The sequence below is a fragment of the Sus scrofa genome, chromosome 7, assembly GCF_000003025.6.
Source record: "Sus scrofa isolate TJ Tabasco breed Duroc chromosome 7, Sscrofa11.1, whole genome shotgun sequence".
Taxonomy (NCBI): Eukaryota; Metazoa; Chordata; class Mammalia; order Artiodactyla; family Suidae; genus Sus; species Sus scrofa.
Genome location: NC_010449.5, coordinates 76,194,627 through 76,212,939, shown reverse-complemented (window position 1 = coordinate 76,212,939; position 18,313 = coordinate 76,194,627). Strand labels below are relative to the sequence as shown.

Genomic DNA, 18,313 nt, shown 5'->3' with positions numbered 1-18,313 from the left:
TGGATACTAATCAGATTCATTACTGATGAGCCACCATGAACTTTCATATGCCACAGATGCAGCCATAAAAAGGAAAAAAAAATTGAAATAAATTTTCTTTTTAGGGCTCCACCTGCAGTACATGGAAGTTCCCAGGTAGGGGTCAAATCAGAGCTGTAGCCACCAGCCTAAGCCACAGCCACAGATCTGAGCCGTGTCTATGACCTACACCACAGTTCACAGTGACGCTGGATCCTTAACCCACTGAGTGAGGTCAGGGATAGAACCTGAGTCCTCATGGATGCTAATCGGGTTCATTAACCACTGAGCCAGGCTAGGAACTCCTCCCTCTCTACTCTTAATTCTTCCTCTTCATTTAGGTGCCAGCTTAAATTTTCTTATGCAGAGTTTCTATACCCCTAGGCCAGTTCAGGTTTCCTCCTGGGCCTCCCTGGACCTCTCAAATCATGACACACATATAACCCACTGTAATCTTGTGGTGGGTCGCCCATCCTGCCCCTTTCTGCATGCACATGTACACACACACACACAGCTCCATAAAGACAATAACCAGTGCTGGGGAAATAGCAAGTGCCCCAAGAATATTTGTTGAATGCTCCTTCCCAGCCCCACCTCTTTCCTGAGCTCTAAAAGGCACAGCCACCTACTACACTACAAATCAATTTCAAATTCAACATGAGTTCATCCTCCCCCTCCCCAAAAATGATGCCACCACCTACCCACTGTCCAGACTAGAAACCTCAACTCTCCATTCAAGGAATATTTATTGAGCTCCTGTTTCTCTGCCAGGAATACAGTAGATGAGACAGGCTCAGCCTCTGTTACATAGCTCACAGGCTGGTGACATTTTCCTTGTCACCTGCCTCTCCTACACCAGACACCTCAGTGAAGAGTTATTGGTTGTACTGATTATACCTTGTGTTTTGCTTTTTGTCTTTTTAAGGCTACACCCTAGGCATATGGAAGTTCCCAGGCTAGGGGTCAAATCAGAGCTATCGACGCCAGTCTACACCATAGCTCAGAGCAACACCAGATCCTTAACTCACTGAGCAAAACCAGAGATCGAACCCGCCTCCTCATGGATACTAGTCAGGTTCATTACCACTGAGCCAAGATGGGAACTCCCTGATTATACCTTCCAAACCAGCTCTCTGATCTACCCCCATCCACCCCCACCAACCGCCACCCTAGTTCAGGCTTGTCATTTCCTGCCTGGATTGCTCCAAGAGCTTCCTAGCCCGTGTCTCTGCCTCCAGCCATGCTCTTATGTCCCATCTCAGCTGTGTGCCGATTCCCTCCTTCAAACCCTGCTATGGCTCTTTATATGCTTTAGGATAAAAATCCAAACCCTGTAGGAAGGTTTTGCCTCGTGTGCTAACCCTCTGCCTCTGCTTGGCTCCTCACATCCCACAATCCCCCACACACACCCCATACCCACAAGCTTTTTTTTTTTTCTTTTTTTGCTTTTTAGGGCCGCACCCGCAACATACAGAGATTCCCAGGCTAGGGGTTGAATCGAAGCTACAGCTGCAGGCCTATACCACAGCCACAGCAACACAGGATCCAAGCCACACCTTCGACTTACACCACAGCTCACAGCAATGCCAGATCTTTAACCCACTGAGTGAAGCCAGGGATCGAATCCGTGTCCTCATGGATGCTAGTCAGGTTTGTTAACCACTGCACCACGACGGGAACTCCCCCATATGCTTTTTTTGGCTACACCCACAGCATGCAGAAGTTCCAGGGCCAAGGATCAAACCCATGCCACAGCAGTGACAATGCCAGATCCTTAACCCGCTGAGCCACCAGGGAACTCCCTCTCACACTTTTTCTCACCTTTGTGCCTTTCCATTGCCTTTCCCTGTGCCTAGAATGTCTTTGCCCCTCCTTCATTCCACAGATATTTCTGCCAGGCACTGTCCTAGGTATTGGAGACTCAGCAGTGAGCAAAACAAAGTCCTTACTCTCATGATGTGGATATTCTAGAGGGAACGATAGACAATAAACAAATAAGTGATTAATCCCAGGTCATAAGATATTGACAGAGAAAAGCAAAACAGGATGGGTGACTTAGAATGACCATTTCAGATAGAACAGGTCTTTGGTAAGGCAGTATTTGTGCAAAGACGTGAATAGAGCGAGGGAATAAGCACTGAGAGCATCTGGGGAAAGAGTCTTCCTGGCAGAAGCAACAATAAGTGCAAAACCCCTGAAGCAGGAACGGGCCTGGCAAACTGGGAGGAAAGCACAAAGGGCAGGAGCTAGAGCAGAGAGAGGGGGACAGGTCAGGGAGCAGTCAGTGTCAGACGGCGCTGGCCCTGCAGGCTGTGGCGAATGGGTGCTTCACCCCCCCCACCCCTGCGGCTCCGTTCCATCCTTCAGGGTGGAGGGCAGACCTCCTCTCCCAAATTAGCCATGCTCCACCCCGCTCCCAGCACTGAATATGCTGTTTAATTGACTCTTTCCTCCCGTCTCCTCCACCACATCATAAGTTCCCTGAGGGCAAGGGCTCTACCTTTCGGCTCCATATTTTACAGACACCACCACATTTAGCACACTTTCCTCATACAGTCAAAACGTTCAGGAGTTCCTGTCATGGCACAGTGGTTAACGAATCTGACTAGTAACCATGAGGTCGTGGGTTCGGTCCCTGGCCTTGCTCAGTGGGTTAAAGACTTAGCGTTGCCGTGAGCTGTGGTGTAGGTTGCAGATGCAGCTTGATCCCTCGTTGCTGTGGCTCTGGCGTAGGCCAGCGGCTACAGTTCCGATTTGACCCCTAGCCTGGGAACCTCCATATGCCGCAGGAGCGGCCCTAGAAAAGGCAAAAAGACAAAAAAAAAAAATTTGTCCTTTGTTCTGGTTCCATGCTCTGCAAGCAATTCCCTGAGGACTAGATTTGTTTCCCAGGGACTATGGCTCTAGGAGAGGGGGTGTCTTAACAGTAAGCACATACCTTCTGGTCATTAGAAATTACACATGTACGCTCATCACTGTACACTGATGGGCTGGCAGCACCATGTACATTTCAGCCTCTCTTATGTACGTGTGACTGGGGTAGGAAAACGACTGACTCATGATGACCCTAAGAAGGCACATGAGCAGCCCAGCAGAAGCCCCATATGCCCCCCACCTCATCACTCAGCCCACCTTCCCTGCTTCAGATGGCAACCCCATCACCGCCCATCTATTCAAGCTTGAATCCTTAGCATCACCTGGGAGAGCTCCCATGCCCTCCACTTCCAGAAGTCCTCAAAATTCCACCTTATAACTATTTCTTTTTTTTTTTTTTTTTTTTTTTTTAGGGTAGCCCCCACGGCATATGGAAGTTCCCAGGCCAGGGGTCGAATCAGAGCTTCAGCTTCCAGCCTACACCACAGCAACAGCAACGCTGGATCCGAGCCGCCATCTGCAACCTACACCACAGCTCGCATCAACGCCAGCTCCTTAACCCACTGAGCGAGGCCAGGGATTGAATCTGTAACCTCATGGTTACTAGTCTGGTTCGTTAACCACTGAGCCACGACGGGAACTCCAGTCTTTTGTCTTTTTAAGGCCACATCTGTAGCATATGGAAGTTCCCAGCTAGGGGTCAAATCGGAGCTATAGCTGCCAGCCTATGCCACAGCAACACGGGATCCTTAACCCACTGATCAAGGTCAGGGATCAAACCCGCATCCCTCATGGATACTATTTGGGTTTTTTAACCACTGAGCCACAACGGGAACTCCTTTTTTTGTCTTTTTAGGGCTGCATCCACGGCATATGGAAGTTCCTAGGCTAGAGATTAAATCAGAGCTACAGCTGCCAGCCTACGCCACAGCCACAGCAACACCAGATCCAAGCCGTGTCTGTGACCTACACCACAGTTCAGGGCAACCCCGGATCCTTAACCCACTGATCGAGGTTAGGGATTGAACCCTTGTCCTCATGGATACTAGTTGGATTCGCTGAGCCACAGTGGGAACTCCTATAACCATTTCTTTATCCATCCCTTCATCTCCCTCCCAAAGGCTCCGCCCACAGCACAGTCCAACACTCCTCTTCCGGTTCTAGCTCCCCAACCTGGTGTCCCTACCTTGTGTCTCTCACTCTTTCCAAAAACACTCTCCACAGAGTTCCCTTGTGGTACAGCAGGTTAAGAATCCACCATTGTCACTGCAGAGGTGCAGGTTGCTGCTGTGGTGAGGGTTCCATCCCTGGCCTGGGAACTTTCACATGGAGAAGTCAGCCAAAAAACAAACAAACAAACAAACCAAACTCTCCACAAGGCCAGAACTCTTCTTCAAAGCAAATCTGATTTCCCGTCTCCACTTAAAGTCAATAGCTTCTGCCTGCTTTCAAGATAAAGTCTAACCTGTTTAGGCACCATATTAATCTCTCCAGAGCTGGCCCTGGGCTATGTTTCCAGCCACTACCTTCTCATCCATCTCCTACCCACATTCCAGCCATACCAACCACCTGGAATTCCTTGACCGGGTTCTATGCATTTTTCTGCACCGGCACTTTTTCAAGAGCAGCTCCCTCTGTGCAAAGTGTCTGAGGAGACCGCTAGGCATCTATTCAAAATTCAGTCCAGGAGTTCCCATCATGGCACAGTGGAAACAAATCCGACTAGGAACCATGAGGTTGCAGGTTCGATCCCTGGCCTTGCTCAGTGGGTTAAGGATCCGGCGTTGCCGTGAGCTGTGGTGTAGGTCAAAGACAAGGCTCGGATTTGATGTTGCTGTGGCTGTGGTGTAGGCTGGCAGCTGTAGCTCTGACTGGACCCCTAGCCTGGGAACCTACACATGCCGCAGGTGCAGCCCTAAAAAAAAAAAAATTTAGTCCAGGCACCATGGTCCTTGTGACCCCTTCCTAGCTGCTCCCCCCCACAAGAAATTCACCTCACCTGGTCCTAGGCTGCCTCTTCCCTGGCTCCTTGCAGGTCTTTTCCTTTCCCTACTTCTTGGTTTTCTCGCAAGTGATTACAGTTCAACAAATGAGCTAATACTGCCCAGGTGCTATTTGGACGGAATGTCTTGGCATGGCTTGTCCTGGGCGCTCAGTAAACAAGAGCTGAAGGAAAAAACTCATGAATCATATGTCCCTAAATTCTTATTTACAATTTCCATTGACCTTCTGAACTTTCTTCCAGATCTCTATGTCCCTCTGAAGATTATTACAGATAGAACACAGTCCTGTAAGCAACCAAGACAGAGCAATTTGAAACATCATAATCATCAATACCTTACACTTGAGTCATGATTTATAGTTTTCAATGATTCTCGTTTCATGCTCAGAGCAGCCTGGAAATAAACAGTCCTTATCCCTTGGCTAAGGTCACGCAGCTATTGAGCCCAGCCTCAACACAAATCTTTTTTTTTTTTTTTTAATGGCCTCTCCTGCAGGATACGAAAGTTCCCAGACTAGGGGTCGAATCAGAGCTACAGCTGTGGGCCAAGCCACACCAGATCCAGATCAGAGCCGCATCTGTGACCTACACCACAGCTCACAGCAATGCCAGATGCTTAACCCACTGAATGTGGCCAGGGATTGAACCCACATCCTCATGGACGTTAGTCTCATTCATTACCACTGAGCCACAATGGGAACTCCTCAAACACAAATCTGATATGCTTTTCTCTCTACCAGAGTTGTCTCAAATATATGCCTTAAATTCAGGTGCAAAACTGTCTTTTATTAACTAGAGAGCTCTACAGACTAAGCACAACAGTGCCTACTCTGCATGTGTTCTTAGAAGGGCGCATTTATGTGTGTGTGTGTACTTGGATGCACAGGAGGAGTTTGAGAACGTCTCTATTCCCAAGTTAGAAGAAGCAGCAAATTTAAAAGACTGATGAAGGCAAGCACAATGCCAGAATCAAGGAACAATAGGAGTTCCCCTTGTGGCTCAGTGGGTTAAGAACCCAACTAGTATCCATGAGGATACAGGTTTGATCCCTGGCCTTGCTCAGTGGGTTAAGGATCTGGCATTGCCTCAAGCCATGGCAGAGGTCGCAGACGTGGCTCAGATCTGACATTGCTGCGGCTGTGGCATACATAAGCAGCTGCAACTCTGATTCGACCCCTAGCCTGGGAACCTCCATGTGACCCAGGTGCAGCCCCTAAAAGGACCGAAAAAAAAAAAAAAAAGAAACAACAGGTGTTGGAAAAGACACACACCACAATCATGAAAGAAGAAAACGTGAGACACTGAAGCCAGGCTGGCACTCTGAGGCCACTGAGGAAGCAATCATTCATCCCCACGCTGGTGGCCAGGAAAGGCCCCAGTCATAGAAGATTTGATATGGTACAGTAGTGACCCTCAGTCACCCCAAAAAATGTCAAGTTTTGAGGGCATGCAGACAGATCACTGGTTTGGAAGAGATTCCAAAAAGATGGCTAAGATAGAATTCTGGTGCTTAAAGGGATGCAGCCATCTTGGAAATTCTACTCATTGATGGAATAATCCTTATTCTACACAAGGTACGTAACAGGACACTCACACCTGAGGGGACCCCAAGACCAACAGGATCCTAAAATTAGTTTCATCAGTAAGCCAATCTACCAGATGATCTGTAAACGATGCCAGAGAAACTACAGAGATCACAGTTAAGATTTCAAAGGAGGAGTTCCCGTCGTGGCGCAGTGGTTAACGAATCCCACTAGGAACCATGAGATTGTGGGTTCGGTCCCTGCCCTTGCTCAGTGGGTTAACAATCCAGCGTTGCTGTGGGCTGTGGTGTAGGTTGCAGAGGCGGCTCGGATCCAGCGTTGCTGTGGCTCTGGCTTAGGCCAGTGGCTACAGCTCCGACTGGACCCCTAGCCTGGGAACCTCCATATGCCGCGGGAGCGGCCCGAGAAATAGCAAAAAGACAAAAAAAAAAAAAAAAGATTTCAAGGGAAAACCTCCCTCTTGCAACACAAGGCAGTTGCCCCTTCCGCACTTTCTTGACTGTGGCCAGCACGACAAACAGCCTCATACACAGACATGAGTCTGAACCCAAACACGACACCTGGGAGCAGCCCACAGAGGACAGCAGGCTCTCGGCACAACAGCCCAAAGAGGGAGACTGGAGAGAAGGCTGAGAGCAAAACGGGGCAGTGAAGAAACTGAAAGAAAAGAGCACATGAGGCTGCTTGAGAGGGCTGACTCGGCAAGCACTTGTACCTGTTACAAAATGCCTGCGCCCCACGTGGCGGCTGCTGCTGCTGCGGCCCTTCAACTGACAGGACCTCTGAGCTCCACCACAGCTGGGGGTAGGGGTGGCCAAGGTCCCAGGGTCTCCCACGGTGGGAGGGCACTTTTCCAGAACAGAGGCAGCTAAGGGATGGGACTGCCAGAGGACCAGTCTCCTGGTACCTCCAAGATGGCTTGTCTGAATGTATAGATTTAAACAATATTTTATTTATGAGCCAGAGAAAAAGCCAAGGTAGATTGAAAAGACAGGTTTGTTTTGCTTTCGTTTTGTATTTTAAAACAATATTTTATTTATGAGCCAGAGAAAAGGCCAAGGTAGATTGAAAAGACAGGTTTGTTTTGCTTTTGTTTTGTATTTCTAGAGCTGCACTCGCGCCACATGAAGGTTCCCAGGCTAGGGGTCTAATCAGAGCTGTTGCTGTCAGCCCACACCAGAGCCACAGCAACGTGGGATCCGAGCCACGTCTGTAACTTACACCACAGCTCATGGCAACACCAGATCCTTAACCCACTGAGCAAGGCCAGGAATCGAACCCACAACCTCAGGGTTCCTAGTCGGATTCATTAACCACTGAGCCACGAAGGGAACTTCTGAAAAGACAGTTTTAAGAATCTAGCCCACAGAGAATGTCAATTGGTGCAGCCACTATGGCAAACAGTATGGAGGGTCCTCAAAAAACTAAAAATAGAATTACTATACAATCCAGCAATCCCACTCCTGGGCATCTATCCCAAGAAAACCATAATTCAAAAAGATACCTACATGCCAATGTTCACTGCAGCACTATTTACAAGAGCCAAGACATGGAAACAACCTAAATGTCCATCAACAGAGGAATGGATAAAGAAGATGTGGTACATATATACAATGGAATATTACTCAGCCATAAAAAAGAATGAGATAATGCCACTTGCAGCAACATCAATGGATCTAGAGATTATCTGTCTAGGAAGCCAGACGGAGAAAGACAAATAACCACAGGAATATTAAAAAAAAAAAAAAAGGGGAGTTCCCGTCGTGGCGCAGTGGTTAACGAATCCGACTAGGAACCATGAGGTTGCAGGTTCGATCCCTGCCCTTGCTCAGTGGGTTAACGATCCGGCGTTGCCATGAGCTGTGGTGTAGGTTGCAGATGCAGCTCGGATCCCGTGTTGCTGTGGCTCCGGCGTAGGCTGGCAGCTACAGCTCCGATTCGACCCCTAGCCTGGGAACCTCCATATGCCGCAGGAGCGGCCCAAAAGAAATAGCAAAAAGACAAAAAAAAAAAAAAAAAAAAAGAACTTAATTTACAACACAGAAAGAGATTCACAGATATAGAAAACAAACTAATGGTTACCAAAAGAAAAAAGAGAGTGGGAAGAGGGATAAATTAGGAGGCTGGGATTAAGATATTCACACTACTATATATAAAATAAACAACAAGGATGTACTATATAGCACAGGGCACTCCACTCAATATTTTGTAATAACCTATATGGGAAAAGAATGTGGGCCACAAGGGAAATCCTGAAAAGGAAAATTATATATACATCACTGTGCTGTACACCTAAAACTAACGCAATATTGTAAATCAACTATACTTCAATGAAATAAATTTTAAAAGAAAGAATCTAGAAAGTCCCCTTGTGACACAGTGGGTCAAGGATCTGGCATTGCTGCAGATGTGGCACAAGCCACAACTGCGGCACAGGTTTGATCCTTGGCCTGGGAGCTTCCACATGCAGCAGGTGCAGCCCAAAAAGAATCACAGAAAAACTCATGCAAATGCAATAGGATATTCACTGGAGCATTATCTGTAAGACTGAAAAACTGGAACCAACTAAATGGGCATTAACAGAGATCTGATGAGTTAAATAAATGCATTGTTAAAATTAACATGGAACAACATAAAGCTTTTTTTTTTTTTTTTTTTTTTTTTTCTGTCTTTTTAGGGCCGCACCAGAAGCACATGGAGGTTCCTGGGCTAGGGGTCGAATTGGAGCTACAGCTGCCGACCTACACCACAGCCACAGCAACGCCAGATCCCAGCCGCATCTTCGACCTACACCACAGTTCAAGGCAATGCAGGATCCTTAACTCACTGAGCGAGGCCAGGGATCGAACCCTCAACTTCATGGTTCCTAGTCGGGTTCATTAAACACTGAGCCACGACGGGAACTCTGAATAATGCATTTTTTAAAGTAGATCTATAAGTAGAAAAGAACATCACTCAAAAATTCTGGGGGAAGAAAAGAAAACTGTAGAATTATATGTGTGCTATGATCCCGATCTTTTATAAAAGAGAACAAAACTCCACCTCCTGAAGGAAAAAGAAAAAATCAGGAAGGGCAGAGCGTGCTAATAATGTTTACCCTGGGAAGCTGGGAGAACGGATTTTTTGACACTTAGACGCCGGCTACATTTTCACACTTAGCATACATTAACTTAACAACAAGAAAAAAGTGTTTGTCAGAGGCATTCCTTTCCGTCTCATTCTTATTGGCTGATCCGAGTCACATCGGGCCTCTGCCCACCACCCCACCCGCGACCCGCTCCACACACCGCCCCGCCCCGCCCCGCCCCCGGCCCCGCCCCCGGCCCCACTTACAGATGCAGGCAGCAGCCAGCAGGCGGTCGGCAGCGTAGGGGGCGAAGCAGCTGGGAAAGAAGGGCTGCACCACGTAGTTGGCAAAGGTGATGGCAATGACCGCCTGACTGGTGGGCTCGATGATGAGGAGGGAGGTCCAGAGTCGGATGAAGGCAAGGAGTCCCCCGAAGGCCTCGAGGATGTAGGCATAGCTGGCCCCAGACTTCTTAATGGTGGTGCCCAGTTCCGCATAACAAAGGGCCCCGAAGACAGAGAAGAGGCCCCCGACGGCCCAGATGACCAGGGAGAGGCCGAAGGAGGCGCTGTATATGAGCACGCCTTTGGGGGAGACGAAGATGCCCGAGCCAATCATGTTCCCCACAATCAGGCACACGCCGTTCAGCAGTGAGATCTCCTTCTTCAGCTTTACCTGCTCCGACCGGGGGCCGGCCTCCTCGGCCAAAGGGGAGGCGTCCCTCTCGTGCTGGGAGGCCACCTCATACTTCATGCCGTCAACCATGGCGGAGGAGGAGAAGAAAGCCTTCAGCAGCTTCCTGGCATTGCCCTCTAAGGAAGAAAGGTGAAAATATAGAGCAGATTGCCAAGGGCAGAGAAGTCTCCCCACAGGGGCTAGTAGGGGCAACTCCCCCGCTCCCCACCATTTCAGAGACCTCTCTCTCGCCTCCCACCTCACATGAACTTCTTCTCTAACTGGCTCAGCAAAAAATAACCCTACCCGGATTCTTAAAGGGGAAGCACTCACGCCCCAGAGAGAAAATACCTGTGCTTCTCATCATTCGGCTGCTGCTGCTGCCCACCTGATCTACAGAAGAGACAACTAAATCCTGGTTCTATCTGAGGCCCCTGGAGACGGGAACGAGAGCCATTTGGCAGTTCCCAGGTGTAAGCGTGATTTGAGCTTGTGTTTTTCAGCCTCAGCCCCCAAAAGTCTGCCTTCCCTCCCATTTCAGTCTCACCTGTCACCAGTGATGAGCTGCAACCTTGGGAACCAAACTTGTAAGCAGCTAATCTGTGGGTTCTCCTCACAACACCACTCTTTTCCCCCAGGGACCCAAGCTGTGGCAAACCTCAAGGCTTCGGAGATCTCCTGCTGAAAAATCACAACCACCCCCCAGCTCAGGACGCATCCCTTAAGAACCCCTAGCGGAACTCTTCAGCCCCAGCACAGCCCAAGCAGCCCAGCATCACCCAACAAGAAGACAGGCCCTTCTCTTTCCATTGATTTTCCTTTCCCAGATACCTCTCCCAGCCCCTAGTATTGAGGCCTCCAGCCATCAAATCCCCACAGAGTTGCATCACCCAAAAAAAGCAGAGATGAGAGGAGCTCCCACTGTGGCTCCATGAGGATGTAGGTTCAATCCCTGGCCTCGCTCAGTGGGTTAAGGATCTGGCGTTGCTGGGGCTGTGGTGCAGGCTGGCAGCTGTAGCTCCAATTCAACCCCTAGACTGGAACCTCTGTATGCCTCAGGTGCAGCCCTGAAAAGACAAAAAAAAAGTAGGGATGAGAGAACAGTGACCCAAACATACAGCCCAACCTCGTGATGATTGCAGGTGGCTGATGACCACTCCCCACCCAGGAGCTGCTGCCGGAGAAACAGCATCAAAGCCCAGGCAAGAAACAGCTGAAGCAGAGTAGCAGATGCTGGGCATTCCAGAGCAGGAGACGCTAAGAGGAAGACAGGCCGAGCTGGCCAAGCAAGTGGACAGCGACTGGACACTGCAGAGCAGCAAAAGGAGAATGGGCAAGATGAGAGGGGCTGAGGGGGAGGGTGGGAAGCACACTCACTCCCTGGACCTGGGTGGGAAGCAGGTTCCCTGCAGCCGGCGGCAGCAGTGGCCACACAGAGAAGCAGCTTCCAGGAATTGTGGTCTGAGTGCTCCTGCCTTGCAGCCAGTAGTAAAAAGGAAAGGTCAGGCAAATGCTTATGGATTTAAGTCAAATCAAGAAGTCAAGAAGGGCGGAGGGAGGGAGGGAGAGAAGGAGGGAGAGAGGGGCATTAAGCAACTGTCTGGGTCCAAGGTTCACGCGCCCTTCACATCTGCAAGGGGAAGGCTAGGAGCCCTGGGCTCAGCACTTTCTGCGATAAGAAGGCGCTCTCTCTGGAATCTCCTTTGTCAGCTCTGCTCCAGGACTGGGGGCCAGAAGAAAGGACCGGACATTCAGCTGGGTGCAGTTGCTGCAACCCTGGGGAAGCTGTCCCGGAGCAAAGTAGCTGAGCACAGGGCTGCGGCTGAGAAAGAATGCACAGTCCATTCTCCCTCTGTCCTCCAGGCCCCACCTTAGCCCCACTTCCCTCTCACCCCAAACAAGAAAGGCAGGAAGGTTGCACATTGTGACACACAGGCTTGTTCACAGGCAGAGATGAGAGGAAGTGTCAGTACAGTCCTGCAACTCGTGATCTGACGTCCTAGAGAACTCTGCCCACTTCCCCACACAGAGTGAGGGGTGCTGCCCTAAGCTGCCTCTGTGACCCCAAGGCTGAGCCTCGAGCTGCTTCCAAGGAAACAATGGAGAAATGAGACTCCACTCTCTGGCCGCATCTGCACCCCGATTGCATGCACTTCCATCTCAGCCAGACCTTTGGAGGGAGCCTAAATTCCCATAAACACCCCCCTGAATACAAACCTACTCCAATTTCCTAAAAATATGGGGAAATAAGATTTCACTGAGTTATGCTGAACTGGCGCAGAACAGACAACGGAAGTTGAGCATTTAGGGGAAATCATAAATTCTGTTGTTAGAGTGTACTTAAATATTCTGGGTTTCTTTTACCAACAGAAATAAACCCTACTCATTCTGAAATCCAACTTCTTATCCTTTCTCATGCCCTTTCAAACACTCTTTGGTTATTCCTCTACCAGAGAATAAAGATCTAAAATGCCCTTGGGGGAGGGAGCTTATCGCTACCCTACAGCCTCCCATTCTAGTTCCTTAATTTTTTTTTAACCCAGACACAGATCTTGGTGTCCTCCTTCCCAGAGATCAAGCGTCTCCCAAGGCACCCTTAACGAATACATTGAAATCCATCCAGAAGCCTGTCCTTTTCTCCCAGCTCCCCTCTAAATGTTCCTATAATAACAGATGTCACTTACCAAGCACTTAACCCAAGCCAGACACACTGCTAAGCACCTACATGCCTTATCTCACTTAATCCCCCCAGCTGCCCCTTAGGCAGACACTAAGTCACCTGTCCTGATACCAAAGTAGCCAGAGAGGCAGGAAGACTGGCCAGCAAAGGCCGAGATCTGTGCTCTCTCTCCAATTTCCCCACCCCCTCCGGCCTGTCCAGTCTCTAGCCCTCCTCCTAGGCAAGAAAGCACTTTAGATGGCTCTCTAATGAATTACCTGGGTGAGGAGGTGATTAGATTGAAAGAACTCCCTCTGCCTTTGTCAGCTAAAGGCCCTCTCCTTCCCGCTGCTCCTCCCCTAGCTCATCCCTTTGCAGGGATGAGAGGAAATTACCAGTCCTCTTGGCAGTGCTGCTATTGCCAGGGTGCCCACTTCTAAAGCAAACAAAAACACATGGAAACACATCATCAGACCAGGCTTTTTAAGATCAAATTCCCTGGCACCAAGGGTGACTGTGTGTCCTAATGGGACAAAGGAAAAAGGAGTGAAGGAGCGACAGAAGATGGGGAAGTGTGAGGGTAAGTGGACAGAGGGTTTAGTTCCTGGCTGGTGGTATCTGAAATGTGAAATCCTCATCATGGAATCTGGAGACAGAAACCCTGGGTGAAACAGACAGAAACTAGGGGGTGAATGGCACACTCCAGAAAACAGCACACCCTAGTGGTATCCCCAGGAAGTGCTATTCACGAGGAATCACCTTCCTAGCCTGTCTAAACTGGACAGAGGACCCAGTCCTTCAGAGAAGGATGCCCCCTCTTTTCTCAGTCACTGTCCAGCACGAGCTCTGTGGCCAGAAGGCACTGTCCTTGGTGACTCACAGTCCTCCCAGAGATCGCAGCTCTCAGGTTCATGCCTCCACCAGTCAGGCAGCCTGGGACTCTCCTGAAGTGCTCTCCCACCCCAGGCTTTACAAGAGAACCTTGCAGAGCCTGGAACCCCAGAGAATAACAGCATTCCTGATACTCAGCACCCCGTGTCTTTGCCATGTGAGGCACATTCATCTCTGAGGTCCTAGTGGAGATTTCAGGACAACACACTCTTCCTATAGGAGAAGTTTCACATACAGGGAACCCAGAGAGCAGGGCCCCCAGCAGGCAGTGCTGGGCACAACAGCCAGTGAAGCCCCTTGCCTGGACCCCACCCGTGAATGACAAAACCAAAACACTCTTCCTCCAGGAACCAGTGCATATGTCAGGGTTTTGGTTCCTCAGTTAAGCTCAGGGAGCTAAGGTGAAAAGATGCTTTCTCCCTGAGACACCCAGTCCTGCCTTTCTGGCTCCAGCCAGGCTGTGCCGCCTCCCCTAACAACGGAAACAGAAAACAGACGCACTCTGCTCCGGCTGGACCCCCCCCATCTCCCCAAGCTGGAAACTCAGCTCCTCCCTCCCCAATTCTCCATTTGTTTTCCTATATTTCACTATGGCTATGACAGTCCCTTAAAAGGCGGGGGCGGGAGCAAGAAAGATAGAAATTGTTTACTTCTGTGGCCAGGGGTTTCCACTAACGTAGAAAGGCTGAAGTCTCTGGGCAGAGGCTCTGCCTGGGGAGGGCAAGAGCTAAGAAACAAGACACTCTAGGGTCTCCCGGTTCAGCCAAATCTCAGGATTCACTCCATCCTCCAGCATGTCCCCTCTCGCCCATTGTCCCTCCTCTCCCATCTCTTACCTGTCCTGGGACCTTAGGGCAGGTGCGAGGAGGAGGAGCTACCAGCGCTCAGGAGGAGGGGCAGGTGCGGGAAGGGGAACCCCGGGGTGAGTCTTGAGCTCCAGCAGCTAGACGTTGACTCTGAGGAGCAGAAAAGGCAGAGGGTGACGACGGGGACCGAAATGGAAAACAGGAAAACACATGTGTGACTCTGGCCGGCAGCGGGGAGGGGCGAGGGGACGGCTTGGAGCTGGGATTGCCGGTTCAGACCCAGAGGACCTCGACGCCAGCCGCCTCCAGGCACCTTCTCCACTCAGAGCTTCAGCCCCTCCTCTCCGCTACTTCAGCCCCTGAACTTCCTGGTTGTCTTACATTCACTGAGCTCTCAAGTTCTCCCAGCGATCTAGGCTCTGCGGTGCTCTCTGGCTGAGCTTTACCACGCTCCTCCCCCCTCATTCCATGCCCTGTTCATCTCCTACTTACATACTATCCGCGGCCCTGGGGAGGGCATAGGATCCATGGGGAGGGCGCTGACACTCTATGGTCCTATCTCAAGAGCCTCAGTGCCATTTCAGTCTCCCTGTAAGGCAATTGGTGCCAAAGAAGGCCCGTAGGGGTGGGGGTAGGCAGAGCCATGCACACGCGGGAACGCTAGGCGAGCCGGTTCACATCTCAGGTCCCCGACTGCTTCAGGTGATATGTATGTTGCCAGGTAAGAGGTGGGCAAGTGGACCAGAGCAAGCCCTGGCACCCTGCAAGATTATGAGTGGGTACCCCCCTCAAGTCAGGATTATTTAAATATCTATTGATTGAATACCCATTTTCTCAGAATAAAGACTAAAATCCATAAGCCTCATTCTTTTTACTCAACTCAAAGAGCTTATCTCAAGACTTCATTACAAGTGAAATTTACTGAAGCAGACCGGTTCTTGGGAGGCATATCAAGTCATTTTAAATGTAGACAATAGCATAAATCTCAGGGAGTGGCACTTTACAGTGTGGTGCATTTTCAGAATTCCAGCTGTGATCACTGCCTTTAGGCAATATCAGCTGGCTGGTCTAGGGGCTAATCCTGCAGTTTGTCTGTACCTGCGTGTTGCAGAATTATTCCAGAGACAGGTAGCCTAGGTCAGCAGTGGTCAAGGATTCTGTCAGTGGAGGGGAGCCAACTTACAATTCACCAAGAGACACAGACAGAAATCAGAGTTCATTGGCTCCAAACGTCTGAATTACTCCAAGGATAATTTAGTGCCCTTTTAGACCAGGCTGCTTGCCCAGCTGGCCTGCCCCTTAATCCCACTCTGGGCTCAGGTCCAAGTTGTAAATGAGTGAAGTCCTACGAAGACAACCCTAGAGCTGCCCCTGTGGGCCCTGGTCCCTGCTCCCCCTCCCTCCACTCCAGCCACACCAGCCTCCTGGCTGTTGGCCATACAATCATGCTCCCTCCCACCTCAGGGCTTTTGCAGGTACTGTTCCCACTGCCTGGAACATTCCTTCCCACTGATACTGTTCATTCCCTCGCGCCCTCCATTCAGGTCTGTGCTCCAAGCCACTTATGAGAGACCCTTCCTGAGGAGTCTCTGAAAACTAATTTCTTCCCAATCACCATCCTTCTCACCAAGTCAGACTTTTCCTCAAAGGCACTGACTACCACCTGGAATATGTTGCTTTGTCACCTCCCCCACTAGAATGCAGAACCACCAGAGCTTTACTTACTTCTATTCCCAGTGCAGGACATGTAGACAGTCCAAAAAAATAAAAATAAAAATGTTTGCCCAAAGAATAAATGAATGAGCAATGCCCTTTCTCCTAAAGTAATTTCCCGGTTGGGCTCTAGTTTTGCCATGAACTTGCCCACAGGCCCACTTCGCTGCTGCTCTGGCTCCCAAACAACTGAGTATTTGGGGTTATTTATTCTTTTTAGAGAGAAGGGGTTGAAGGGAAGGGGAAGAGTAGAGTTTTCAGTTTTACCAGGAGGCCTGGAATGGTTTGAAAGGGACTTTCTGCTTCATTAATAGAAAAACAAAAACAAAAGGCCCCTCATCTAGCTCGACTTCTCCGGATCGGAAGCTGCTGTGCCCCACACCCGGGCTCGGGCTCGGGTGACCAGTCTGGGTGCGTCAAGAGCAAGGTGCGAAGGGATGAAAGGGCAGAGGTGGCGAAGGCAGAGGGTGGCGAGCGCTCAGGTTCACACAAATGCAGGTGGGTTCGAGGAAGGGGGAACCGCAAACCCTGCTGCGTGAACTCTTCCCAGAACAGCCCCCTCCGCTGCAATCCTCCCTGCTCCGCGTGGCCTCCCTGCCCCCGCCCAGCGCAGCGTTCACCTTTGCCCCCTGCCCCCTCCGTCGTTCCCCCCGCCCCCGCCGCCGCCTAGATCTCCCAGCCCGGCCCCCGACGTCGTCCCCGCGGTTCCCAGTTATTTCCCTCTTTCTCTCGACCACGGATTCCGTGTCTGCAGCCAGAAGATCTCGCCTTTCCAACTCCGACCCAGCCACCGCCTGTCCCCAAAGCCCCTCTGGAGAGCTCGGTAGCCCCCGAAGTCTAGATCTGGCTGCGGAGGCCGAGGCGGGCTCTGCCCTGGGAGATCAGAACCCCGTCTCGCCCGGATCCCGTCACTCCCTCCACCTGGCCAAGCGGCCTCTGCCCCTCCCCAGGCTCCGGGAAACTCTAGGTGAGGGGGGTTGTGATGGGTGTAGACGAAAATCGCAATGGTCTCAGAACCGAGAGGCCCCGCAACCCACTCCCCAGTCCTGTCCTCGCTCAGGCACAGCTGCGCCGCCCTTGGCAAATGAAAATGACCGTGGATACCCTTAGATGCGTCCTCCGCCCCGGGAACGCTCAGCTTCCTCTTCCCTCCCTCCCAATCCAGCACGAGCTGGCGGCCCGACGGGTCTGGGCGAGGGCCCCGAACCCTGGCAACCCCGCCTCCAGCCCCGAGACGCTCTCGGCTGAAACTCTGAAGGGACTCTGGACCGCAAAGCCCCATGGGGGAGGGGAGGGAGCGGCGCCAGCTTGGAGCCAGGAGAGGGGTCTCCCGGAAGGGCACCACAGCTCTCCGCCCCCTCAGGGAAGCTGTTGCATCAGCTTCCAGATCCCAAATTAAAGAAAGTGGTCTCCAACGGGCTGGGAAGGTGTCATGCCAAAGGGCTGCCGCCAGGAGGCAGCACTTAACAAAAAATGTTCAGGCTGAGGGTGCCCGCGAGACTGGAGTCCCCACTGCAGCTTTCATCTGAAGAGTCTTAGCTGAAGCGTGGACCCAATAAAAGAGGGAGTTGCTGGGCTAATTCAAGGAGGGGGATCTGGAAATGTTTCACCACATTTTGAAACTAAAAGATGACTTGTAAGCAATACAGTTTCCTATTTAGACCTTGCTGTGTCTACAACGCTGTCCCGCTCTGGCCCCTTTTAAAGCCACTCTGCAGAGATTCGCAGAGAACCCCCCCCATCTTCAAGATCAGCCTGGTGGAAAGGGACACCGCTTCAGAGAAGTCCCAGCTTTCGGGGCAAGAAAAAAAGAATGTAGCCCGAGGTCATAATTTACCTATCTTGAAGCTGTGTCATTTAACGCAGAATTTAGCCCTTACTGATTGAACAGGGATTTGACAGCCATGAGAAAAGAAAAGGAATATGTTACAATAAATTATGTAAGTAATAAGGAAATAATATGCAAAGCAGTGTGTTGTGTGAGTGGGTGGTTTATAGCTGTCAGTTCCCACAGTTCTTGCATGAAGTGACAGTGATTTGAGGTGACAGTGATTTGATCTTAAG

At 50.6% G+C, this 18,313-nt stretch overlaps 1 protein-coding gene across 10 annotated transcripts in view; it reads right to left on the bottom strand.

Moving 5' to 3' along the window:
- The window catches only part of SLC7A7 (solute carrier family 7 member 7), a 39,633-nt gene extending 22,467 nt beyond the window's left edge, over positions 1-17,166 (bottom strand). Inside the window, exons 1-3 of one of the 10 annotated variants that reach the window (XM_013978223.2) lie at positions 14,567-17,166; positions 10,728-10,861; positions 9,772-10,317 (exon numbers count right to left, since the gene is read on the bottom strand). In XM_013978223.2, the coding sequence (XP_013833677.1) occupies positions 9,772-10,270 (499 nt within the window). In that variant the 5' untranslated portion in view covers positions 10,271-10,317; positions 10,728-10,861; positions 14,567-17,166. 10 annotated transcript variants of the gene reach the window in all.